This window comes from Crinia signifera, chromosome 2 (genome assembly GCF_055691185.1).
Source record: "Crinia signifera chromosome 2, ASM5569118v1, whole genome shotgun sequence".
Taxonomy (NCBI): Eukaryota; Metazoa; Chordata; class Amphibia; order Anura; family Myobatrachidae; genus Crinia; species Crinia signifera.
This window is the reverse complement of record NC_139218.1, coordinates 263,142,357-263,169,890: the sequence shown is the minus strand read 5'-3', so window position 1 is coordinate 263,169,890 and position 27,534 is coordinate 263,142,357. Positions and strand designations below refer to the sequence as shown.

General features: G+C 42.0%; 1 protein-coding gene across 1 annotated transcript; it reads left to right on the top strand.

The window, feature by feature from the left end:
* CDC16 (cell division cycle 16) lies at positions 1-27,194 on the top strand. The gene is made up of 18 exons (XM_083168494.1): positions 1-298; positions 2,569-2,623; positions 3,076-3,173; positions 3,950-3,988; positions 5,173-5,313; positions 9,069-9,228; positions 11,127-11,218; positions 11,640-11,773; positions 14,031-14,110; positions 14,205-14,254; positions 17,814-17,887; positions 17,977-18,102; positions 18,992-19,144; positions 19,688-19,751; positions 21,384-21,445; positions 22,006-22,141; positions 25,175-25,265; positions 26,479-27,194. The coding sequence occupies exons 1-18, from the start codon at positions 251-253 to the stop codon at positions 26,742-26,744; spliced, it is 1,869 nt and encodes a 622-aa protein (XP_083024620.1). The 5' UTR covers positions 1-250; the 3' UTR covers positions 26,745-27,194.
* Positions 27,195-27,534: the final 340 nt, after the last annotated feature.

Sequence of the window (27,534 nt, the reverse complement as noted above, 5' to 3'; positions counted from 1 at the left end):
GGTAGGCGATGTGTGTAACACTCATCCTCCCCACTCAGCGCTGCTGAAGCTGCTGCTGCTGCTGCCGCTGCCGCCGCTGGGTGACTTCGCTGCACGGATGTAACAGGACTCGAGAGACCGAGACACAGATAGGGAGCGCGGCCGGTACTCGTGCCCGGCGCCGTACATACTGACCGAGCGGGGCCGGGGGCGCGCACCCTGCCTGTGGGCGCGCCTCCCTGTAGCCGCAGCCTCCTCATACCACACAAAAATGAACTTGGATCGCCTGAGGAAGAGAGTGCGGCAATATATAGAACAGGTGAGACCACGTGACGTGGTACCGCATCATGTGATATGGCAGCAAGCCTCCCAGCACTGGGAGCTACTGTAGCTGGTCATATGTGTCTGGACAATGGCGCTATGGGTTTACTGTGCCGTCTTATTACTACTGTATCGTCCATCACCTATGTGCTCGCATTCGATTCATACTGTCATTTATACCCCTTTTTTCATAAAAACTGGGTCTGACCTAATTGATTGAACACAGATTCAAGCTGTCACAGTTGCTTGAAAACCTGTTCACACCACTGGCTGTCTTCCTTCTGCTGTCTCTCCTCAGCGACCATCTAATGATTTCTCCAGGGCACACAAATATAATTCAGTGTAGACCCTTATCTTTGCAGGCTTCCAGCCGAAGGGGTATGGGTGAAAACCGGACAGGACAAAAACCCCGGACCGCCGGACCAAACATCAAACTCTGCATTTAGGAGCTTGTAGCCTCCGGTCCGGGGGGTGTCCTGTTCGGGGGTGTCCTGTCCGGGGGGGCTGCCTGTCACACCTGTCACCAGGGAGAGGAGCAGGGGGAGAATAAAGCCTCCCTGCATGGTCCGGGCATGTAGCAAAAACCGGACGGTCCGGACCACACGGGGAGGCTGTAATCTCCCCTCTCTCACATGTCCCTGGTGATAGCTATCCCAGGGACCCCCCTGGACAAGACACCCCCCGGAAAGGACACCCCCCGGACCGGACCCTACAAGCTCCGGACTGCAGATTGTGATGTCCTGTCCGGCAGTCCGGGGTTTAGTCCGGTCCGGTTTTTACATAGTCCCCAGCCGAAGACAGGGCGAGTGGCAGACGTCATGTGGTGTCAACCCCCCGGCACACCTCCTCCTGCCTGCAATCCCAAGGGAATGCCCAGCATTTTCATGGGGACGCCCATGAAACGCTGGGCGTTCCCATGAACGTCACCTGTCCTGCCTGTCACACGCCCGCCCCCTGCAACAATCCGTGCAAATTGCCTGGCAATATTGTAAATTGCTGCGGCCATTAGCACAGTGGACTTGCACATGCACACAAAAAAACGTGTGCATGCGCAGTCCATCAACCATCAGAACAGGGCTGAATTCGGCCCCGTCCGAATAGATCAGAATGACCCCCTATATGACAATTTGAGAGATTTGCCCTATAACGATGAGTCATATGATGCATTCATATTGTCATATTGGACATATGATGCATATAGTCCTAATGTGTATACATTACATAACTAGCAATGCATGCTCCTGCTGCTCACTAGCGACATATCCCAGCATCCGTACATGCAGCTCAATCTGGGGATGTTGATCCATCACTATCAGCAAGTGTGTATGCAATTGGTCCCTCGCCAGGTCCCGTCTCCACGTCGTTGTGCTACATCTACTGTGTACCCAGCATTACTCTGCATTGTTACCCTGTTATACTGAGGTAGACACGTCAATAACCTGGCTTATTGTGGCAGTAGAAAAGGGTTATAACCCTTATTCATAATGATGTCCATTTTTCACCTTAGTCTGTGGTCCAGCACAGAACACAGATTTCAAGCTGGTCACTGTGGCTTGAAAGCCCCTTCACACTACTGACTGTACCTGGGATTTTGCCATGGTTTACCTCTGCCGATGTGCCGGAAGTAAAGCTCTCCCTATGCTGTGAAAGGGACCCTGGTTGGACAAACTGGTTTCTCGTTCACTCTGCCATGTTGTCCGGGTCATTCTCAGACCAACCTGGGTAGCTACCTTGGTGGAATGTGTGTGTGGCCCTATCGCCCGCAGATAGACAGTGCATGTACAGTGGCGGCTCCTACCTGGATATAGGAGGGGTGATGTAGTTGGTCGCGCTTCTGACTGGGTCCCTGCACCTGTGCAATGCAGTTGAAAGATGCCGTGCCCATCGCATGCGCAGTAGCTTCAACAATACTGCACATGTGCAAAAGCCCGGATTCTATGGGGTGCATTAGCTGTAGGCCATAAGGCTGCAAAAAAGGCAGGGAGTGGCTTCCTACACGATGGACTGGCAGTCCTGGAGGGATGGAACACCTCCCAGTGGGAATGCTTGTCATGCAGCTGACTGGCAGGTAGGCCACCCAATAGGAAATCGCTGCCAGTCACAGTGAAGCTGGTCCAGACTGCATCCAGCTTCACTGACACTGAACGAGGTGTGGGATTTTACTGGGGGTGTGCTGCATTTCTGCAACCCATAAGTGCTTTGTATAGACTATGTATTTTCTCTGTGTTTTCATAGGTAATGGAAACATAACATTGTTCTCTCTTGCAGCAACAGTACCAGAGTGCCTTATTTTGGGCAGATAAGGTTGCTTCACTGTCACATGGTAAGTGCTATTATTATTACATTTGCCCAGATACCATTCAAATTGGCGAGAATAGCAGGATTGCCCGGTTTAACCCTATTTCTCTGCAGATCTGTAGTAGATGGGATACGGTCATTAGGTTGACCCTATTAAGATAGGCATGCATTAATTAGGTCAACCACAGAAGGTTGACATCTGAAATAGGTCAACATGGCTAAGGTCGACACAAGTCTTTGGTCAACAATGTGACAGTTGACAATCAAAAGTTCAACTAAGTCAATATTCGGGACAAAATAAAAATGGGAAAAACTCATGTCGTCCTGTCTGAGAGCTGGATTAGGCACCCTGGGAAACAACATGTAGTCACCAGACTCCTCATTACATCTATTATCGCTCATGTATACTGTGCTGTGTGTCAGCTTAAACACTGTGATATGTCTGGGTACAAAGAACAATTGTTTATTTGTTTGCAGAGGAGCCACAAGATATTTATTGGCTGGCACAATGTCTGTATCTGACTGCTCAGTATCACAGAGCTTCACATGCACTAAGGTCACGGAAACTGGATAAAGTAAGTTTCTATTCAATGTGTTGATCATGCTCTGACTTCTATCAGTTTTTCTAATCAGATTTTTTTGTTGAAACCTTTTGTAATAATAATAATTATGATTTGCATATACTGCAGTAATCAGTAACATTGGTGTACCAATATTGTCTTACACACCCATAAATGTCCACTGTCCTGAGGTTCTACAAGTATAGTAATTGTCCAAAGCAGATAGTTTAGTAACCAGGGTTGCAGAAATGTTGACGGAAAATTGTTTGTTTTGCTTGCAGAGAATTCAAAGTATATTGTTGGCTGGAGCTACAGTAGTTCAATATACACAATAGCCTGAGATAATCCAACCTACACAAATACATATGACATCATATACTCCACTGCTTTCCAGTAAATAAGTGTGTGAGTTAATACAACATACATAAATACTGTATGACATAAAGCGCTGCATTGTTCTCTGTACAGAATTCTGGTGGCTGAAGGACCAAACAGAGCTAACAAACTGTTTGGAACATAACTTAGGCTCCTAATTGCCATGTTGCATAAGTTAGGAGCTGATAGTTTGTCACTTTTATCTCTGTCCACTTTATTTCTCTCCAGGGCTTAGTAAATAGATTCCTAATGTTTGCTTGGGGTCCACAGCCAGTGTAGAATAAACTCCTCTCTTTACAACTGTGCTGTTCAAGTCAGTCTTCAAGATTTGTATAGCAATATGAAGTGTTAGGTATTATAAGACTTTTGTTTTGCTCTTTATGACCTTTATTTGCCTTCCACCTTTTCCGCAACAGGTGTTTGAGGCATGTCGTTACCTTGCAGCCCGATGTCATGTAAGTCACATTGCTAAGCTTTCACTAATGTGGGTGTAATTTGTAGTCCGAGGGGTATGAGTAGAGATTTGTGCGCAAAGGGTTTACAGAATGAAAATGAATGTGTGAAAGGGATAATGTTATAATGTGGGAGGATTAAAGGATATAAATAATACTTCCCTTCTTTAGGTATCTTCACCCTCGGTGGGTCACCAGTATGTTAAAACATGGTATAATCGTGTAATACATTCTCAACACAATTTTATTTTCCATAACACACTTGTATAAATAATTACCCATATATTATGGGATAACTGCATCAGGTTGTACTTAGGCAGATTCGAAACTCCGGATGCCGCTGACCTGCTCCCAAGTGCCGCCCTCCAGTTGCCGGCACCCCAGGCAAATGCCTAAAGCTGGTGGCGCCAGCCCTGCTCATACGCTCATTACCATTGAAACCTTAGGCTATTTTAGAGGTATAGCCCTGAGAACAGTAGTGCAGCATTGGGAGGTTTGTAAACATCAGCGCCATATAGGAGAACACTATCCCCTTTTTCCACTTGTAATGTGTAGTCCATCTGATCATGTTTGCAAGTAGGGCCTGATTCAGGCACAGTTGTAGTTTAGCGAGGATTCGCCAAATTAAACTGCTGGCACTAGACTGCGGGAAGTGCCTAGCACCGGGCAAGGCCACCCTGCAACACAGGATCCGGTCCCATGATGTGCCTGCAAAAAATTGCAGGCACATTGCTAACTGGCTGCGCAGAATAGCTGCGTAGCCACACACATGCCGACCATGTTTGAGTCGCATAAGGTGCTTGCGATGTCAAGCAGCCACCAGGGCCCTCCTCCCCCTGACTCCAGGCTGCTCTCACAAAACTCTGCATAGTCAATACCCCTTCCAGCCCTGAATTTGCTCTCCGGCGTGCCCACATGTGCGCAAATAGTTGCATAGAGATTTCCGCTCTTCTGTTCTGAGCTCTGAATCAAGCCCCTAGACAGAAGTTTTATATTTCAGTAGTAATTGATGAAAAATCATTGTGCATAGTATGCCAAATTACTAAACTATTACCAAACTAAACGAATCGCTATTCTGCGATCTTTGAATAGTTTCACAAAACTGCAAATGGGTTTGACCCATTGTGCGACGTCATACACCTTTAACATCAACAATATAAAGTGTGCTCTTTTGTTTTTCTTTTAAGTATGCTGCAAAAGAGTACCAGCAAGCTCTAGATATCCTAGACATGGAGGAACCCATCAGTAAGAAATTGTTTGAAAAGAGTATTAAGGATGAGAAGATCTTAAAGGATGGTTCTGGAGAATGGCAAATGTCACAATCCTCGGTACGTCTTTCTTGGTGTTATTTTGTGCTTCGTTTACAGTGGAACATATGTTTATGATATATTTTTTACTTATAGATGTTCACGTATTCAGTAGATAACTGTGGACCATGCCCTACATGATATTTGTAAATTGTATATATATTAGCATTTCAACACATAAATGCATGGAAAGATATAAAATTCAATACATTTACTAAGTTCTCCTGTAGATCAGTGTTGTTCAGTAAAGAGTAAGACAAGACACATTAAGCCTTATTCTAGTTCACTCTTTCTGACAAAATACTACTTAGATGGACAAAACCATGTGCACTGCAGGGGGGGCAGATGTAAGATAGAATTAGATTTGGGTGAGTTATTTTGTTTCTGTGCAGGGTAAATACTGGCTGCTTTATTTTTACACTGCAATATAGATCTCACTTTGAAGTAAAACCCCACCCAAATCTAATTCTCTCTGCACAAGTAACATCTGCCCCACCTGCAGTGCACATGGTTTTGTCAGAAAAAGTGAACTAGAATAAGGCCCTAAGTACCAGAGGCTAGCAACATTTGGCTTAATAATAGGTACTTGTTTCCTATCTGGGCGCCCACTAAGTTAATTGCGCACCATGCTATTCTCCGTAGAGAAATCGGATCGCATCGCATCGTACACATACACGATATTGAACGATGCGATGCGATGCGATGCGATCCGATTCGATTTCCCATAGGAAACAATGTTAAATGGCTCAATTTAGCCAAATTATCATAGGAACAATAGTAAATGGGCCAAAAACACCCCATAACATTGAAATGTCCCCCCAAAAGTAGTTTACGCCACCCCGCCATCAACGTGAACCCGAAGCGTGGCGAGCGCAGCGAGCCCGCGAGGGGCGGCGGTACGCGTCCTCCGACCTTTTCATGCCCTACTATCCACGTCGGCGTGGAGTGAGAATAGAATAGTGTGGCGAGCGCAGCGAGCCACCGAGCCCGAAGCGTGGCGAGCGCAGCGAGCCCCGCGAGGGGACGCGGATACCTTCACAGGTAAACGCGTCCCTTCGCGGGCTTCCCAGGTGTCCGCGTCGCCCGCGAGGGGACGCGTATAACTGTGAAGGTATCCGCGTCCCCTCGCGGGGCTCGCTGCGCTCGCCACGCTTCGGGCTCGGTGGCTCGCTGCGCTCGCCACACTATTCTATTCTCACTCCACGCCGACGTGGATAGTAGGGCATGAAAAGGTCGGAGGACGCGTACCGCCGCCCCTCACGGGCTCGCTGCGCTCGCCACGCTTCGGGTTCACGTTGATGGAGGGGTGGCGTAAACTACTTTTGGGGGGACATTTCAATGTTATGGGGTGTTTTTGGCCCATTTACTATTGTTCCTATGAGAATTTGGCTAAATTGAGCCATTTCACATTGTTTCCTATGGGAAATCGAATCGGATCGCATCGCATCGCATCGCATCGTTCAATATCGTGTATGTGTACGATGCGATGCGATCCGATTTCATTACGGTGCCGTACGTAGAAAACCTGGGCGCCCAGATAGGAAACAAGTACCAATAATACACTGTGCATATTAAACGTTCTTTTGGGCTGAAACAACATTTTATTTATTTATTCGGTAACAGATTTCCTATATATAAAACAAATGTCTCCATTTAAAAGCGTAGAGTCAGAATATAATGGGCCTTCATTCTAATTCACATTTGATAGAACAAACAAGAAATAATTACATACAATTAATTACAGGCTATTGTTGACACACTGGAAGTCTGCAATCATTATGCTTATGTGTAGTTCTAAATGATAAATACTTGCAATATTATAATATATATAATATTACCAGTGTCTAGGGCAGGGCTGGGCAACAACGGCCCTCCAGATGTTGATGAACTACACATCCCAGGATGCTTTGCATTAGTTTTGCTATGTAGCCATGCTGAAACTGATGCAAGGCATGCTGGGATGTGTAGTTCATCAACATCTGGAGGGCCGGTGTTGCCCAGCCCTGGTCTAGGGGACACTGGTAGACAATGGTTAATGTAAGGAGGCTCTTTGAGAGATGCTGCTGTTCCAAGGGATCCTATATGATCCCCTTTGAACCATTCTGGATTGTATGCAGTCCTTTTGCATTGTATGTGATCACAGCAAGGCCTGCAGGATCCGATAAATCTATAGTGCTGGCCTTGTAAACTCTGGCTCTAATCCAAATGCTTACAGGACTATGCATCGGATCGGAATCTGAGCCGAAACACATCATTTTCATCTGATCCATCGGAATCGGAAGAAAAGTGCCCTTATTGCACTAGTGTATTGGCACCTTAAATCTTTCTTCCTTGTCTGTTTTGTTGAGATATATTTAGTTTTGCTGCCAGAGGTTCAGACCTTCATGGAGGTGGTAGTTCATATTAACAGTTTTCTGCTGGTTCCAGCTTCAGACTTGAATCTGGTACTGGACGGTTTACAGTGCGCTTCATTTGAACATCTTTAGTTAATTTACTTGCTGTAGCCTCAATGAAAGTTTTTTTTCATGGTTATAGCCTTGGCTAGGATAGTATATAAAATGCAAATACTGATCTTTTCATTGTACTGACAGCTTTTCTGTCTAGTTCTGTTGCTTGGTCTTCTCTACATCTTACGGTTGTTTCCAGGGCATTGTGACTTTATGGCCCTTATTCTGGTTAGCTTGCAAAGGCAAATTCCTTCTCAAATGGACAAAACCATGTGCACTGCAAGGATGGGGGGGTGCAGATGTAACATGTGTTGAGTATGTGGATTATCACATTTGTGGGTTTGATTATACTCACAACATGGCCAGAAAAAGAGAATTTTCACTTGAAGCTCGACAGTCTATTCTTGTTCTTTGAAATTAAGGCTATTCCATGTGAGAAATTGCCAAGAAACTGAACTTTTCCTCCAACTGTGTGTACTACTCCCTTCAGAGAACAGCACAAACAGATTCTAACGGAACAGAAGAAGACCAGTACATTAGAGTCTCTAGTTTGAGAAATAGATGCCTCCATAGGTCCTCAACTGGCAGCTTCATTAAATGGTACCTGCAAAATGCCAGTGTCAACATCTACAGCAGGCGTGTCCAACCTGCGCCCCTCCAGCTGTTGTGAAGCTACACATCCCAGCATGCCTTGCCATAGTTTAAGCATTCCATCATAGCAAAACTGGCAAGGCATGATGGGACTTGTAGTTTCACAACAGCTGGAGGGTCGCAGGTTGGACATGCCTGCTCTATAGTGAAGAGGCGACTCCAAAAAAAAAAGAGCCATATATGAGGCCAATAAAAGGAAAATATTAATATGGGCAAAAGAACACAGGCATTGGACAGTGGCTACCATAGAAGAGCGATTCAATTTCTGTGATGTGATCGCAATTACATTGCAGTCGCATCACAGGAGTGACTCTTCCTGCTTAGCGGCCTTACCCTATGCCGTTTTCAAACAAGTTAATCTCATTTTAGATTAATTTTTTCTTGACTGTAAATGTCTTTGAATGGCCTGATTTACAGTATATTCATAGAATTACATTTACATGGGTATAGTCTAGAGCAGGGGTTCTCAAACTCAGTCCTCGGAACCCCACTCTGTTCACGTTTTCCAAGTCATCCGGCAGGTGCACAGGTGCATTCATTACTCATTGAGACTTTGTGTGGGGTCCTGAGGATCGAGTTTAAGAACCTGTGGACTAGAGATAAAACCCAGTCACAATTATGGTGTATCTATTGTTTTCATTTATATTCTCATGTGGTGTCTGAATGCTATATTTGCAGATCAAAAGCTCCATTTGCCTTTTGCGTGGAAAGATCTATGATGCTCTGGATAACAGAACGCTGGCAACCTACAGCTACAAAGAGGCTTTGAAATTTGATGTTTACTGCTTTGAAGCATTTGACTTATTAACAGCGCACCATATGCTAACAGCACAAGAAGGTTAGAAAAGAACATCTCTGTCGTCACTGCATATATATGGGGTGTTGTTTGTTCTTTTGTGTACAGTGTAAATGATATATTGTACATCAGTGTTACCCTACTCCAGTCCTCATGTGAACCCTTAAGCTGGGTACCCATTAAAAGATGTGATATGATAACGCCCATGATTGACAAACAATATTAGTGCACACACACTAAACAATGTTACAACTCATATCATATAGTGGCCAAATTCAGCAGTATGCCGTCGCTGATTATATAGTCAGTATGAGCTTCATGAACAGACAACAGAGGAGGTTACTAACGGCCGGCAGGAACGCTCATCGGTAACAATATAGTACATACACATTAGACGACAAGCATGAAAATATCATTATACATACCGCTTATTTTATTGTCAAATGTGTACGCACCTTGACAGTGCCTGTTTTCCAGGTTTGCCCACAAAATTACAAATGAAATAATAAGTACCACCACATCTCCAATATGTCAGACTATAATAAAAAAGTCTGTTTTCCAGCAAGGAAATTTGGAAAACATGTACTGTTAGGATTCCCTGAGAACTGGAGTAGGCAAACACTGATGTGCACTATAGCAGGGTTCATCCTGTTCCTCTCCAGCTTTTCAGAATCTAACCAAATCTAACACACTATGTACATGTTACATTTGCGCTACCTGCAGTGCAGCATGGTTTTGCCCATTTTGAGAACAAACTGGTCCTGCAATCAGGTCTGAATTAGGCCCATTATACAGTGGCTTTGGTAGGACTGGAACAGTAAGAGGCTGCTCTTCTACTTTCTTACTAGCCTGTCACCTGTGTCCTTGCAATGGGGTAAATCCATAGAAATATAATGGGCTTCCATAAGTTTTTCCTTCATATCGCGTGGGTCTTTCCTTGAACTAACGCTTAATGTAAAACTCATAGTATATTTTCATTTTGAGTAGTGTTTTCAGTGCTATGTACAGTGGTCTGAAACTGCACTGCCAGGTTACAGAGAGATTCCCGGTGAGTATGGTTGTGAGGCTCATTGTTTTTATAGTTAGTGGACCTTTTATGTAAGTCTGCTCGACCGGCTTCCTGAGTACATCACAAGGGCAGCTTCTCAGAGACCCTGACCCTGCCTGTGCTCAGTAATACATCCAGCCGATATGATCAAATATTGCAATGTGATTCTGGATGCTAATATTGGGCCCAGATCGCATTGGATATGCAATTATTGATAAATGGGCCTCTTAGACTTAGGTGTTAGCAAAAAACATTTCAAACAAAAAGGTTTCAACTTCAGCTTGTTTCTAAACTTGTTTATGTATGTTCAGTCTGTCGTTTAGTTCATCAGTTTAGCTCAGCTGAAGAGCACTTTGGACTATATTACAGTGACTGGTTTAGGTTTCCAAATCTCCACCTTTCTTTGGCTCTCCTCATCCCAGCAGTACTACACCACCAGTAGCTGCACATTATATATGACTATTATATGTAGTCTACAATGCTGTTGCCTTACTATATCGCATGGACTTTCCCCAACAGCAGGAACATTTGTTATCCTGCTACACTATGTATAAAATGTTCCCCACATCTCTTACATTATATTAGGGGCGAAGTCATCTGTACCTTCTGTTCTGGGCAATGTATATATACAGTACATATAGTAATTTATCTGTTGTCATTGTTCTCTCAGTGTGCAGTGCTGCATAGCATATCAGCTATTTTAAATAAGACATGACAATAATATTATAAAGAATAAGAATGTTCTACAATAGCAGTAAATGTTTTACATAATACCACAATGATTGTTGTTTATGACATTGTTGCAATGCTTCTCACAAAGGAATGCACTGGTGCAGTATATAATCAGACCTATAGCCACAGAACTCCACTCTATTCTGTTTTCTTTCCACAGAGAAAGAACTTCTCGAGTCTCTACCTCTTAGTAAGAAATCTGCGGAAGATCAAGAGCTTCTCCGTTTCCTGTTTGAAAACAAGTTGAAAAAGGTGCAGAAAAGCTTGGCCACAATGTAAATATGTACCATACGTAGGAAATGGGATGTCTGCGCAAGGTTGTATCTAATATTTGCATAACTAACACAGAAAGAATACAGGGAATACAATGCAACATGAATATTAAGGTGCTATGGGACTGTCAGATTCCTTCTAGCTTACATTCAGAGTATTTCAAAATCGGCTATTTCCAGGTTGCAGGGGTGGCTGCATACACTCTGGCTTACTGCATTTATATGCCGACCTGGCTGAAATCACTGGCATACCAATGGTACTCCTCTGCAGATATCGCTCCTTTTTGCTGATCTTGGAGAATGTGTGGGATATAGTTATGTAGAATTTTTGTTAAATGAACAAATGTGTATATTTTTCTGTGGAAGTTCCCAGCACACTTATGTAAACATGTTCCTTTCAGTACAACAAACCCAGTGAAACAGTGATACCAGAATCTGTAGATGGACTTCAGGAAAACCTGGATGTAATCGTTTCTTTAGCAGAAAGACATTACTACAACTGTGACTTCAAGATGTGCTATAAACTTACATCTGCGTAAGTATATCTATTACTGTTTTCTTTTGCATGAAGAAGCTACATTAGTGAATTCTCAAATGTAAATACATATCTCAGGTTTATGTAGTACTAGCTTAGGAACCTGGCATTGCTCAGGTTTGGTTGTGCAATCAGCATTACTTGAACTTTAGCCTTGTTTTGTTTTAAGCTTAACCACTTGGCATGCCCATGGTGTGACCGGCATACACCTGTCTGTGGTCAGCTCCCGGATCTGACCACAGTTTTTATTCTTAAACCCCATGTCCTCTCCCCACTTTATGTTATGCAACTCTGCCATATCTGGCCCACTTTGGAGTTGCCGGATGCCTTTTTGGGCCCCTGCAGTGTCGGGATTGCGGGTGTTAGTGACTTTGAACCTAATTTGGAACCAACCAATGTGCTATACCCCGGCTATGTTATGCATATGTTCCCTGACCCACTTAGTGTAGTGGCCAGACTCCCTTTTGGGCCACCGGCAGGGTAGGGATTGAGGGTGTAAGTGGCCTTGACCCTAATCTGGACCCAATCAATGTCCTGTACTATACTATGTTATGCAACTTTGCCATATCTTGCTTCCCTGATCCACTTTATGTAGTGACTGGACCCTTTTTTGGGCCCATGGGACCCCCACGGGAGTGCCTTACCCCACAGTTTTTCTTCCAGATTGTAAATCATATGTGTACCAAGCTTGGTGTAAATTGCTCCAGGTATTCTAGTTATGTTGGAACATACACACATACATCCATTTATTTATTTTTTACATCAATATTTTATTGAAAATTTTTCAGTTTTCACTTAAGGGGGAACAGAACAAAGAAATGGTACAGTAGGAGGTAGAAAAGAAATGGGAGTAGGGGGATTAACATAAATTCTATACAAAAAAGAAGTAGCATCATGTGATACACAATAAAGTTATTGTAAATACAGACAAAATAACAAAAAGAGAATCAAACAAAGTGGTATTACAAATTGGTTCCATATTGGCCAAGAGAATCAGTAGTACCTCAAAGACATTGTGCAGATAGTGTGAGAAATGGGCAGAAATATAAGCAGGTTGTAGAGTGGTGGGTGAGAGAATCACAGAGAATTTGTACGGTCTGATTGCTTCTAATTAAGGTTGAATTGGAGGGGGTCACATTGGGATGTTTGGGGAAGTACAATGGACCCTCTCCATCAGTGACATATTTGTGCCGGAGAGACCAGGGAACCAATGAGGAAGAGGCTGGATTTTTTTAAATAACTTTCGAGAGCAGAGGGTGAGCGGTTTGTTTCCAGCACTGGGCTAAGGCTGCGCGGGCTGCAATAAAAATGTGACCTAGAATATAGCATTTATGAGGGGGTAATGAGATTAGCTAGGTCGAATACTTCCTTCCAATAAATAGTAATAAGAGGGCAGGACCAGAATATATACAATATATATGACCAATATCTCCACATTATCTCCAGCAGAACATAGGACATGTGGACCAGAAGGACGTTTAGTCTGTGTATCTCTGTATGGTCCAGGCATCTTGACATGGAATACACATACATCTATTTTTATATATATAGATTAAGTACTAATCTTAAGTGTATGCAAATATTTTCATTATTTTTGAATTGACACACGTTGAAATGGAATGAAGTTTGCAGTGCATGCATAATATAGCACAGTTGTAGGATCTCTGAACTTTAATCACACAGTTTAAATATACACTATTTTATCTGATAGCTCTAAATCAGCGGTTCTCAAACTGTGGGTCCTGATCTTCTCAGCATGGGGTCGCGACTCCATGTTGCTGACCATCAGGCTTATGACTTGTGTAGTCTCATGGCGCCCCTTGCTGGCGCCGTGAAACTACACAAGTACCGACTTTTCTAATCTCCGTCAGTGATTCAAGGAGTCTGAAAGATCTGTTGAATTGTCTGTTATTTTAGACTCCTCCCATCATTTTGTGCCTCCACAATGCTGCCACGTATGTGCTGTCTGCTGACTACACATGTGATGTGATGACCTTCTGCAGTAACTTGCCGGGTCCTGTCATTATTTTCTTTATTGTCTGATGGGGTCCCAGAGCAAAGTAGTTTGAGGACCCCTGCTCTAAATGGAAACATGTTCTACCAAAACGATTGGATAATTGATTTGGTACCGTACATTTCATAATAATGTATTGATTGTCATGAACACAAACTGTGATTATTTCATTGTAGAAAAGAAAAAAACATTATTTTGCGATATAGAATTCAGCATTCTATGTACATGTTACTTTTATTTCAGAGTTATGGAGAAAGATCCCTTCCATGCTAATTGTTTACCCGTACATATAGGAACACTAGTAGAACTGAACAAAGCCAATGGTAAGCCTTGCTGCTCGTTGGTCAAAAAAAAACTGTTATATTTTTCCCTCTTTGTGGAAGTTAATATCCTGAACACTGTGGTTTTCCTTTTCAGAACTGTTCTACCTTTCACATAAACTGGTTGATTTGTACCCTAACAATCCGGTAAGTACTCACATGAGAAGCGTGCTAGCAGCAATAAGAACTGGATACAGGGAAGCAAGATCACAAGAGTTATCTGTGCTGGGAAGTTGGGATATATTGAAGCATGCTAGCTGCAGGGATCTCTGTACTACATGGAAGTGTACGTCTTCTGCATGAAAAGTTGGGATAGCATGCTAACTGCAGGGAATGCTGGACTACAGGCAAGGGTGCGTCTTCTGCAGGGAACGTTGGGATAGCATGCTAGCTGCAGAGATCTCTGTACTACAGGAAAGTTTGCTTCTTTTGCAGGGAAAGTTGGGATAGCTATCTGGAGAGAAAAAGAGGATGGTAGCAGCGCTCAAAATTAAAATTGGCAAATTGGATGATCTTTACACAAATTACTTTACTGAGATAAAAACAATAACATGGACAAATGTATACATAGTAAAATCAATAGCATAAAATTTGCAGTAAATTGATGCCCTGATTCCACAGTAAGGTGGTTTAGGAGAGTCCGTTCCTATTAGGCCCAGATGGAAGCAATGAAGATTGTATATTTACCCCTCCACACGCTGTAATGTGAATGTCCTGGTGTCCACGTGGTCGGCCCAGATTGGCACAAATAACCGGAATCCACTGGACGGATAAAGGACAGATGGTAGAGTCCTCAGGTACCTGGGTATTGAGATGTGGGGCGATGTGGTGAGAAAGCGATTTCCAAATAACCCAATATGATGGTATCAGCGGATAGTTTTTCCTGGGCTGGTCCGGACTACAATCCCAAATAGTAGTGGTGGAAGAAAGGGCAACAGCACTCCTGACGCGTTTCGCCGCTACAGCAGCTTTATCAAAGCCCAGGAAAAACTTTCCGCTGATACCTTCATATTGGGTTATTTGGAAATCGCTTTCTCACCACATCGCCCCACATCTCAATACCCAGGTACCTGAGGACTCTACCATCTGTCCTTTATCCGTCCAGTGGATTCCGGTTATTTGTGCCAATCTGGGCCGACCACGTGGACACCAGGACATTCACATTACAGCGTGTGGAGCGGTAAATATACAATCTTCATTGCTTCCATCTGGGCCTAATAGGAACGGACTCTCCTAAACCACCTTACTGTGGAATCAGGGCATCAATTTAATGCAAATTTTATGCTATTGATTTTACTATGTATACATTTGTCCATGTTATTGTTTTTATCTCAGTAAAGTAATTTGTGTAAAGATCATCCAATTTGCCAATTTTAATTTTGAGCGCTGCTACCATCCTCTTTTTCTTCCTTTTTGTACACATATACAGGCCTAACTAACCTGTTTTTTGAGCAGCTGCTGAGAAGCCACTCCTACCAAGCGCCCCCCAGATCCCTTCCCCACCACCGGGGCGGGTTCACCCCATTTTATCTGGAGAGAAAGCTGGGTTTAAAGGGAAATATATACAGTAGCAGCTGGAAAAGATGTGGTGTAAGGAGAAGTTGCGAGCTGCAGAGAAAGCAGGGTAGGGGTGGCCATTGGTGATTTCACTACATTGATGAGTGAGGAAAGCATATACAGTAACAGCTTGGAAAACTGGTGTATCAAGGGAAGTATGCTGATGCATACAAATCTGGGAATAGAGGTACATTAGAGGTAGATTACAGTAGCAGCTGAGTTTAGAGAGGTGCAAGAATAGGACTGCCCTAGGGCAGTCAAGGGCGCTGTAATGGGATGTCTTGTCAAATGTAGCAGCTACTTAACAGGGACTGAGTGGGTCCCCAAAGGTAAATGCAAACAAGAAAAAATAAAGTAGCGCTGGCAAAATGAGGAAAATCAATATAAAAATTTATTACACAATATAACAATATTAAATCAATATAATGGAAAAATACACAATAAAAAATGTATAATATATAAAAAGCTCAAGCCCTCAGTGGGTGCCACTGTAATTGGAATGTTAATAGGATCCGTCCTATATATGCCGTATGTTGGTAAATGGATGGGAACCCAATAAAGTTCTTTTTCTGAACTGAAACAATATATGCGGTCTCCAATTGAAAATGAAAGTCAGCGAATTTTTAGTAGATGAAAATAATTACCACTGATTGTCCCTGGGGAGCCTTGTGTCCATGTAGGACTGCTGAAAAAGCGGTGATCTCCGTATGGGGTTGGTGGATAAATCTTCTTCGCTTGATGGAAACAAATATGGAGCCAGATGGTAGGTCCCAAGGATAAAGGGTTGTTTTTCCCAAATTATGAAGATGATGAACGGCTGGTTGGATCCAAATAGCGTGGTGTGGCAACAACAGTGAAGGGCCAGTGTGAGCAAGCAGCTTCCAACGCGTTTCACTGTCTCTAGGGACAGCTTTGTCAAGGATCGTTGACAAAGCTGTCCCTAGAGACAGTGAAACGCGTTGGAAGCTGCTTGCTCACACTGGCCCTTCACTGTTGTTGCCACACCACGCTATTTGGATCCAACCAGCCGTTCATCATCTTCATAATTTGGGAAAAACAACCCTTTATCCTTGGGACCTACCATCTGGCTCCATATTTGTTTCCATCAAGCGAAGAAGATTTATCCACCAACCCCATACGGAGATCACCGCTTTTTCAGCAGTCCTACATGGACACAAGGCTCCCCAGGGACAATCAGTGGTAATTATTTTCATCTACTAAAAATTCGCTGACTTTCATTTTCAATTGGAGACCGCATATATTGTTTCAGTTCAGAAAAAGAACTTTATTGGGTTCCCATCCATTTACCAACATACGGCATATATAGGACGGATCCTATTAACATTCCAATTACAGTGGCACCCACTGAGGGCTTGAGCTTTTTATATATTATACATTTTTTATTGTGTATTTTTCCATTATATTGATTTAATATTGTTATATTGTGTAATAAATTTTTATATTGATTTTCCTCATTTTGCCAGCGCTACTTTATTTTTTCTTGTTTGAGTTTAGAGAGGTGTATGCTATGCTCACAGAAAGCAGGGATTAAAGGTAAATGTGTACAGTAGCATCTTGAAAAGCAGGGATTAGAGAGGTGTGCTATATTCATAGAAAGCAGGGATTAGAGAGGTGTGCTATATTCATAGAAAGCAGGGATTAGAGAGGTGTGCTATATTCATAGAAAGCAGGGATTAGAGAGGTGTGCTATATTCATAGAAAGCAGGGATTAGAGGGACATGTGCTAGCTGCAGTGAAATCGGGGCAGATAATTATAGAAAAAGAAACAAGAGACTATAAATAAATGTCATACTAGTGGGCAAATTTACTGTTGTAAAAATAATACTGCAATTTTGTGTAGATACAATCATTCGAATTCTACTGGTATATTTCTGTTTTAGTAGGGCAACACATTACAGATACTTCCAAGAGTTGTATTATTAATAAATGTTTTTTTGTTGTAGGAGACGGGTATTTTAACAAACTACAAAATAATGGTACTTACCTGGCTGGGAACATCTAAATCCCTATTATTAAAAATAAACTAAATGCAAATACATGTGTCACATTAAGAATGTAGTTAGTGGGGTAACCATTAATGTGGACTTAAAGCTTTTATTAATCACTGTGTTTTTCTTTCTGGCTTCAGGTGTCCTGGTTTGCAGTAGGTTGTTACTATCTTATGGTGGGGCATAAAAATGAACATGCCAGGAGATATCTCAGGTCAGAATTATTATTGATCACTTTATGGATTTGCTAATATATTGTTCATACCTGTGCATTTCACTGAAAACCAATGTGTTGTATTCCAGCAAGGCCACCACGTTAGAGAGAAGCTATGGTCCTGCTTGGATTGCTTATGGACATTCATTTGCAGTGGAAAGTGAACATGACCAGGCAATGGCTGCTTACTTCACTGCAGCACAGCTGATGAAAGGGTACGATTATTAATCACTAACCCACATTACATTACCACCCTTTTCCTACCTCTTAGCATGTGCTACACAAATAAAAAATGGGCATGAATGTGTTTAAAACACTTACATGCCCTGAAGCTCCTGCCACGTTAGGAGAACTAGCGGCAGTAAGTCTGTTTGCTTCCAGGTAGCCCAAGGATGGTAGTACTAGAGTACTACAGTATTAGAGATTTTAGACATGCTGCAGAGCTATTCAGAAATCGGGTGTATGTTGTCATGCATTGCGTGCACTGAAATAAATGCATATATTCATGCATGCCATGTGTAGATACACCAGCCCATACTCAGACTTTTACCCATCTCTTCATAGGCTGCAGCTCCATTATCATGTCCTATCTGAACTTTGCCTAGTTATGCTTCCCCACTCATAAATGGACAGTGCACTAAATTGCAACAATTGCTTAGAGTGGACTCTGTTTCAAGTGCAAAGACACAAGATATACTCTCCCAACTGGAAAACTGATTGTCTTAAAATGTTTATATGATATAAGATTGTTTTTTGTGTTTTTATTTCATTTGGATTTTTACCCAAAAAAAATTCTTTAAAAACTAAATCCAGCATTTATACTTTGCATCCCAAGACTGCAGATGTCATCCAATGCAGAAGCTGTGTTGGTGTGTGCCAGTGAAATAGCTGCAGTGTTCACTTTGTTGCATTGGATCTTGCACATAGAATTAGGATAGAGGAGGTTACAGGAGGACTGGAGGCATTTTACCTGATTAGCATATTTGAGAGACATTGCAGTACAATGAGAACTAATTGGCTGCATTGGTATCAGTACGGTGTCCTGCCACCTACCTTACCTTGTTTTAACAAATGCTTAAAATTTTACTTTTTTTTTTTTTTCAGATGCCATTTACCAATGCTATATATTGGGCTGGAGTATGGCCTTACCAATAACTCTAAGTTGGCAGAGAGATTTTTCAGTCAGGCCTTGAGTATCGCACCAGAAGATCCATTTGTTATGCATGAAGTTGGTGTGGTGGCATTTCAAAACGGAGAGTACGTATAAAAGTGACTTCTTACTTTATCATTTATATCAATTATTTCCTGCACCTCCTGCTGGGTGCCTATGCTAATAGTTGTCTATCAGAGCAATTCAAATGTTGCTCTGATTAGATGCCCATTACTGGCAGCATTCACATTTTTTCTCACAGCCTCTGGGTGTGTTTGAAAATATGTTTAAGGTCTGTGGTTTGGGTACCCAAACCCGGACATTTAGACCCCCATGCGACAAAATTAGATCTGTTTAGCCGCTCCGCTCATCTAAACCTGCTTTTAGACGTGTCAAATGCTAATGGGGGTCTGATTGGAGCGGCAACAATTGAATTTATCTGATTGATGTCCGGAAGGAAATAATTGGATCCCCCCCCCACCACCACCACCACCACCACACACACAGAATGCTGGTTCTGAAAGAACTGAACAGGTTTTCATTTGCTTTATTGATACTTGTCATTATAAGCTATAAGCCTTATAGTCACATTCAGGGATATCACTATTCAACATCAGTAATAGTATTTTCATCACTTTTTTTCCGTGCAGCTGGAAAACTGCTGAGAAATGGTTCCTAGAAGCCCTAGAAAAAATCAGAGCCATTGGAAATGAGGTACTGTAATATTTTATCATCTGGCAGAGGACAGTGGTCAATGTCATCCCAGTCATACACATGGGAAAAGGGCCAATATGGGTCAATTGCTTTAGAATTAATGTACAGGGGCACGTCATGGTATTATTTAATAAGGAATATACTTAAGACTTAAGAGAAAAGAGATGAAAGGATGGGTTGGTGTTAGGATCAACATATGTTTTAAAGGATAGGAGAGAATGGGGCATGCTTTAAGGCAAAGGTGACAGTGCCTGATAAGAGGGAGAGTTTGGGGTGTATTCAATGATTTTTGCGAGCAGTGTTGACTGCTTGCTTTCACAGCTCGCAGGGTCAGTATTCAATTGACCCCCTGCACATGCTGTTTCCCCCTCGCAAGGATCTTTTAGCAAACGGGAAACGGTGTGTGCGGCCGCTAAAACAGCGAGGCTCGCGGCTAAATGCAGCAGGCTCCCTGCATTAGCCGCAGGCTTCGCTGTTTGGGGGATTCTTCGCCGTCCTCTGACAGCGAGGATTCCCTCGGAATGTAGAATAGGGTGAACAGCCGGCACGGGCTTGTTTTCCTCGATCCCCGAATTGAATACGCCCGATTTGAGAAGGTGGGCAAGATGGGGACAGGCAGAAGGAGAGAGGTAGTGGAGGAACATATCACATGTCTAGTACAATTAATAGGAATTTAAAAAGAAAAAATACTCTCAAGGGCACAGAATGTTCACACAAGTACAGTAAATTAGGAAGTATCCACATTCTTGGTCCGGTTGTGGGACTCTTAAACAGGATAAACGTAACTTATTTATAGGAGTATATTCAATTAAAGTCGGATCCATTCCGACATTCATTTGTATAATGTATCGGACATGCCCTATTCAATCAGCGTCCAAATCCAAGCCGGGACCGTGTGAGTGACTGCGGAGGCGTCGGGAGGCAGGACAGCGCCCTATTCGATAGGTGAGCTGTTGGGGAGGCGGTTGGGAGGATGGTGGTGGGAGGACAGCGCGGGGTCAGCTGCTGCTGCTGCTCACCCGTCACCATCCTCACTGTCTCAATCCGACTTGCTTTAAAGTCTGATTCAGGTTGTCAGAAACAGGACCAAAACCCTAACGGATTTGGCGCGTTTCCGACAAAAGCATATTTCTGACGGGACCGAGCATTCTGACCTATTCAAGTCGGAAATTGCGTCTTTTCAGACAAGACTGCAGTTTCGACTACAATTGAGTGTATCCTATAGACTTTAATTAGTTTAATATCAGAACAAGAAAGAACATTTCCTTACTACATATAAAAGGTAACCAATAACGATTTTCAGCAAATAGCGAAAGGCAGAAAGGGGTCTCTCCTTGGTATGTTCTGGTACCTGCTGAAAGCACCATGCAGTACACATCATGTGAAAAATATGTAACTCATCCCTGTGGAGATGATTCATTTGCATTAATATTAACCACTAAAATAATTACACCACTCAGCAATCCTAATCCAACATTCTATGTAAACATGGTCATAATTACTGTACGTTATGATGGTTAGGCAGTGTTCTACAAAAGAAAGAGAAGAAATCTGATGCCTTATATTGTTCATTCACAATCTAATACAAATATGCTATGTTATTAATAGTTGTAATCCACCCTTGCTTTTCAGGTGACAGTTGACAAGTGGGAACCTTTACTAAACAACTTAGGTCATGTACGCCGAAAACTCAAGTAAGGAAATTAGGTTGAATAAGTAAATTCATATATTTATTTGTCTTTTCTGAATCCATTCTCTCTTCAGTGTGAACACTGTGATAATGCAATTCCCGATTATATCAATTTACCAATATGATTGGTAACAACAATGATCATAGGCTAAAACAACAAGGTCACGAGTAGTATTATATAGTATAAATATTATTATACAATACAACTAGTCTGAAACCGTATTCCAGACCTGATTACTACAGTACCCTCTGATCACTTCAGCGTTATTTTTTGTTAGCTGTGCTGCCATTTGTGTACTGTAAATTCAGTTTGTGTTTTGCATGTTACGAGGTATTTGTGTAATAACATTTGGAAATAGCCTTTTATTGTAACAGTCTTGGTTGTTTAGTTTCTTGGTTAATAAAGTATAGTATGCCTGTGTAGTACAAGCATATGTTACTTTCCTTTTTTAAGAATCTTCGGTCACATTATTTGTATTGAAATATTACAAGTGTCAGTATTTTAATATCTCTTACGTTTTGTTTTATGTGTATGAATTGTATTTCTCTTTGTTCCCTTGCCAGGAAGTATGAAGATGCTTTAGAATACCACCGGCAAGCCCTGGTTCTGATTCCACAGAATGCCTCCACCTATTCTGCGATTGGATATGTGCACAGCTTAATGGGAAATTTCGAAAGTGCAATTGATTATTTTCACACGGTAAAATGTTATGTTTCCTATCTAGACTTTGAGCTTTTTGCTGAACAAAAGGACAACCGGAGACACTCAATAGTAATGTAACGAATTTTATATAAAAAGAATATAAATAAAGATATATAAATTCATACAGATATATTTAAAAACAGATACAATAAAGCATGCTCAATAGAGAAATGTATAGGTCTTGAGAAAGTTCCCATTTCCAAGGGTACGAAACGCGTTGACGCCTACTTCCGCTTTACAGCAGAAACCTCCCACTGTTTGTGATCACAGCCACACGCTATCTTGGAGCCGACTCACGCTGCTCACTTGAGCTCAAACTACAAGCCAGCCGACTACATTTCCCATCAGCCACTACTGCCCACGGCTCTCCATCTCAGCCGGCAGCAGATTGGAGCCTCCGTCTCTCCCCTCCGGCGGACGTCACCAAGCCATCGCTCCGGGTAGAGCCCCTGCCACCATCGGGTTCCCCGTCAGAGCTGCAGACACAGTAACATCACGGACACCGGGTCGAGCAACCTACAACATCGTGCTCCCCGGCCCCTCCAGCTATCCATTCTAAGGAGGGTGAGCATATGGTCCTGGACATTAGTGCGTTCCCCGAATACCATCCATCTGCGTTACACGCGCTAAAAAGGGTACTGCGCTATTGTCATCTGTGCATATTCTATCTGCCTGCTTCCATCGTTACTGGCTTGTGTCCCCCGCAACCTTCCCCCCTTCTCCCCTTGCTATTTAACAGCTGAACTCTGCTTAATTAACAAGACTGGCTATAATTCTGCTATCAGGCATTTATTTTATGATCCAAGTGGAGAGTGTTTTCTGCTATACATTTCTCTATTGAGCATGCTTTATTGTATCTGTTTTTAAATATATCTGTATGAATTTATATATCTTTATTTATATTCTTTTTATATAAAATTCGTTACATTACTATTGAGTGTCTCCGGTTGTCCTTTTGTTCAGCAAAAAGCTCATAGGCTCAGCAGCGCAGGTGTAATCAATTTCTTGTCCTATTAACCCTTAGTGAGATTTAGCACTCTCACTTACACCTTGCAGCAGCCATCCTTATATACGGTTTTGATTATATCATCTTTTTTGGTTAAGCCCTTTTGCTTATCTAAAACAGCGCCAGGATCTGTGAACTTGAGGGGCTCTTCTTGGGTCCTCTTACGCTCACAAAAATCCCATTTTTTCCTATCTAGACTTTAACAGAAAATGTTGGTTATCCATGACTAAATATACCGATACATCATTAAAAGTTAAAAATATAGTGTATTTGAGGGTTGATTAGCCAAATGTCAGATCCCCCTTTGTTACTGTATGTCTATACCATCTATAGGGCTTCTGTTTTTGAAGTGTCTGGAGGTAAAATATCATGCTGCTAGTTATTTCATAAGAATGTGTACAGCAACATAGCGGTTTTAGGATGAGTGAGTGTTTTTATCTGTGTAAGGTAATGACCGTGTTCATGTAAGTGATTTATAGAAGTGAGGGCAGGGCTGTGTATGACAGTGATGGGATGTGAGAAAAGGAATGGAGGAAATCCTGATCTCTGGCCTCCCTAGTAAGCAGTACGGCTTGCGGTAGTAGAAGATGGGTCCCCAGTGGCATAAAGTGGCAGTGTGAGGCTTTAGTCAAACTTATGGTAGGATCTCCCCTCTATAAAACAACTTATTAATATTATTATTTAACAGTATGTCTTCTTAAGGACCAGGTATGTTTTGTGTCATGGTACATTTGATGAAAATGATAGCTTGTTATACAATGATTTAAACCGATTTTCAACTGTCCCTTGTGTACCCCAGCTTAAGGCATCACAATGCAGAGCTTCATAGTGGAGATAATAGATACCGGCGGTGTCAGTGTTGCCCAGAGTGAAGATTGGGATGTTAGCGATGGGGTACCAGTGTTAGCAGTGTAGGCTGTGCTAATGGGATGTGCTTTCAGGGAGTCTGGGGAAAGTTTGAATAGGCATGGTAGTAAATTCAAGTGGTGTTAACTGTACGGGTGTAGGCCGGAGTGAGATGTGGCTATATCGACTAGGTGATGTAAATTTAAGAGGACACAAGGGGGAGTAATTGAAGATTAGATAGGAGATGCATGAAGGGGTAGTAAGTAGTGTTCTTGAAGCTGAGGCTGACAAATGGCCTCTCATACATCATGGCCTGCAATGCCCTAATTCCTTGACTTGGTGGCACAATCAATCCGTCAATGGGTGGCCAGTGGTGATCAGTGACCTGTTAGTGAACTAAACATGTTAAAAATTCACGATTTAGACCAAAAAGCATCATGATTTTTAAACATGACCCAATACATCTCCGATGTATGGGGGGCCAAAAGTTGAATTAGATTGTGAAGGATATGTGGAACCAGTGTGTTGATTTGCCAGGTGGTGTGCCAGATGTGGAGCAATGTGGAGGCAAAGCATTCCCCTTTTATGTACTGAAATACAGTCTTCTCATATATTTTGGTGGGACAGGATGATGGGTAAAACAATTCCTCCGGGATAAGAAAAAAAATCAAACCAGCAACAACCCCAGTGTCCATAGAAGGTGACCTTGGGTCTAAATGAGGGCCCTGACATTTAGCTGTCTTTTTGTTTGTTTTTTTAGTTTTCCACTTTCCCAGCCATAAGCAGTGAGGAATCTTTTAGGAGATGTGCATGACAATGAGGGACTCCTATAATATGAGGGGACCCTCAATGAGTGAGGCTTATAGCCATTGAAAGGCACATCCCATCTCGTCCAATATGGATGGAGGTGCATGAAGAATTCCACATATTTCCACTACACAGTTCTCTGTGTATTTCCTTCTGTTGATATAACCCACTTACTTGGGGATGTCGATACAGAAGAATGAGTTTGTCTATCCTAAAGCTTGGGGCTTGAGCTAGGTCATATAATCCCCAATAAGTTACACAAGAAGGCTATTTATCATTTTTTTATTAATACTAAGTATAAAAATCCAATTTATTTTAATATTATTATATCTTTTGCTCCTATGCTAAGTGCATTATGGTTTTGTTTGCAGGCTCTTGGTCTAAGGAGAGATGATACATTTTCAGTTACAATGCTTGGACACTGCATAGAAATGTATATTGGAGATTCTGAAGCATACATTGGTAAGGTTTCATATCAAATAAATGATTCTTGTATTAGTACAGTACATACCTCTGCTTAATCCCAGCTGTTAAGGCCTGTCAAGTTTGAAAGAATTCTAATGCTGGCTATACACTGTCAAATAAAAGTAAACATCAGACAAACCAACAATTGTCTGACATTGCTACACACTATCAAATAACTGGTTTGTCTAATGGTATGTACTCCTATATCTGAGACCCAATTATCACATGTGGTGGCATGTGGAAATACTTTTCTTCCTTAAACATTCAATTATTCTTGGTCGGTTGAGACCATACATTAAATAATTCCTAGACCGACCAGCCAATCATCTGCTGATTGGACCGATTTATTGCACAGTGTATGGCTGGCAGCCATTGGCCGCCTGTATATGTAACCAGGAATTTGTTTGGTAGAGGAGGATTATGTGAATTAGGTGTGATCATCTATGCCTGTCAGCCCTACCTGATCATGTGACTCATTGTGGTCCTCTTTGTCTAGGGCAATGGTTCCCAAACTCTGTTTTCAAGGCACCATAACAGTTTAGATTGTTAGAAATATGCATGCATGATACTTAATTAGTACCTCAGTCAGTTTGATTCTGTGCACAAGCAGGGATATCTTTAAACTTGGACCTGTAAGGGTTTCTTGAGGACCCTCTGTCCACTCACTATACTCTCCAAGAATTCCAGTATCCCCCACTGGACAAAGAGGGTATTGTGAGTGAAGAGGGCTCTTTCAAAATTTGGTACTACAGAACCCTTCTTCCTCTTGTCTCACATTCCTTCAGAGGGCAGTAAGGGTTCAGAGTTGGTGGGAAGTAGGGTAGAACGGTAGCATTATTAGGATAGCTCTCGTTAGCAGGAAGGTTGAATGGGGTAGCTGCTAGCTGTTCATTCCATACTCACTCCTCCTTATGGACACACTTCGTGTGGGATAAGCCATCTATAGAAGGCCTTATCCTACAGTCATTCACTGGCTCTGTATGAGCACAAATTTCTACATCTATATATGGTAGGTGTAGGAGAGTGAAGATGGTTTACAACCCGTATTTGTGGGACTGTTAGCTATTCCGTATTAAGTGCCAGACTACCATATAGACCAAGTAGGCAAATGGTTTGCAAATGTCTAAATATAAACAGATCGCACACGAGTTGCAGATAATGTAAATTTGGTCCAGTACTGAAATAACTAAACTGTTTATCATCTTCTTAGGGACAGAGATCAAGGACAAGCTAAGATGTTACGACTTTGATGTGCACACAATGAAAACCTTGAAGAACATTATTTCTCCTCCCTGGGAGAGGGAGTTTGAGTTGCAGCGGCAGTCCCTTGATGAAAGTGGCATTATAACCTTAGAGACTTCTCATCTTGTACCTAAATCCTCTGATGCCAGATCCCCAGTGGAGGAAGCGCTTGAAATTGAGATGAATGAAAGTGATATGATGCTGGAGACATCTATGTCAGACCACAGTACATGAGTAGAATGGCACAGAGCTTGCCTTATACTATTGGGACTCCTTTTTACACCATTAAATCTAGATATTTTATAGTGAACTGACACACAACTTCTTGCCTACACTGGGAATGACCCCCTACTAGCAGTATGCTGGTGAGCCATGGCTTGCTGGAATAAATTGAAGCGTGTATTTCACTGAAGAGGTTTTACATTTTTACAGTTAACCATTATAAATTGTTTACAGCCTATTTTGTTTTTTTAAACAATGTACTGTGGACGGCCATTATGATTATAATAAAGAGCTGCACAATTACAGTATTCACATGTAAAATAGATATTACTTGTGAATAAAAATATTTTCGTGCATTTACTAGTAAAGTGTTCTATGTCCGCAGGTCACACCATGTGATAATGTGAAATTGCTGGGTTTTTTTTTTAAATACTTATTAAACGTATCACTTCAGTTAGGTCACGTTTTGTGTATTTGACTTTTTGTTTCAGAGTATATTTCCTCATCTGTAATATTTGTATCTTTTGTGAACGTCTGTTAATAATTGGGTACAGTTTGTGTTGCTGATTTACAGCACTAGTAGTAGTAGTACGTTTATTTATAAGGCGCCACAAAGTGTCCGCAGCGCCGTACATAGCAAACAAAAAAAAAATAAAAAATTACAAGGTAACGTACAGGGTGTGTAGAAAGATACAGTATAAATAGGGGTATAGCTGGTAGAACTAAAATCAGCATCAGTTCAGAAGTAGGTGTCAAAATAGTCAAGGAGACCGAAGATGAAGTAGACGAAGGGAAGAACAGG

What these genes read in the sequence shown, in the direction of transcription:
- CDC16 (XM_083168494.1), top strand. Translation starts at nt 251, where the DNA reads ATGAACTTGGATCGCCTGAGGAAGAGAGTGCGGCAATATATAGAACAG. An exon ending in ATTTGTACCCTAACAATCCG is followed by an intron (nt 14,255 to 17,813) that starts GTAAGTACTCAC and finishes TTCTGGCTTCAG; the next exon opens with GTGTCCTGGTTTGCAGTAGG. An exon ending in AGATTCTGAAGCATACATTG is followed by an intron (nt 25,266 to 26,478) that starts GTAAGGTTTCAT and finishes TCATCTTCTTAG; the next exon opens with GGACAGAGATCAAGGACAAG.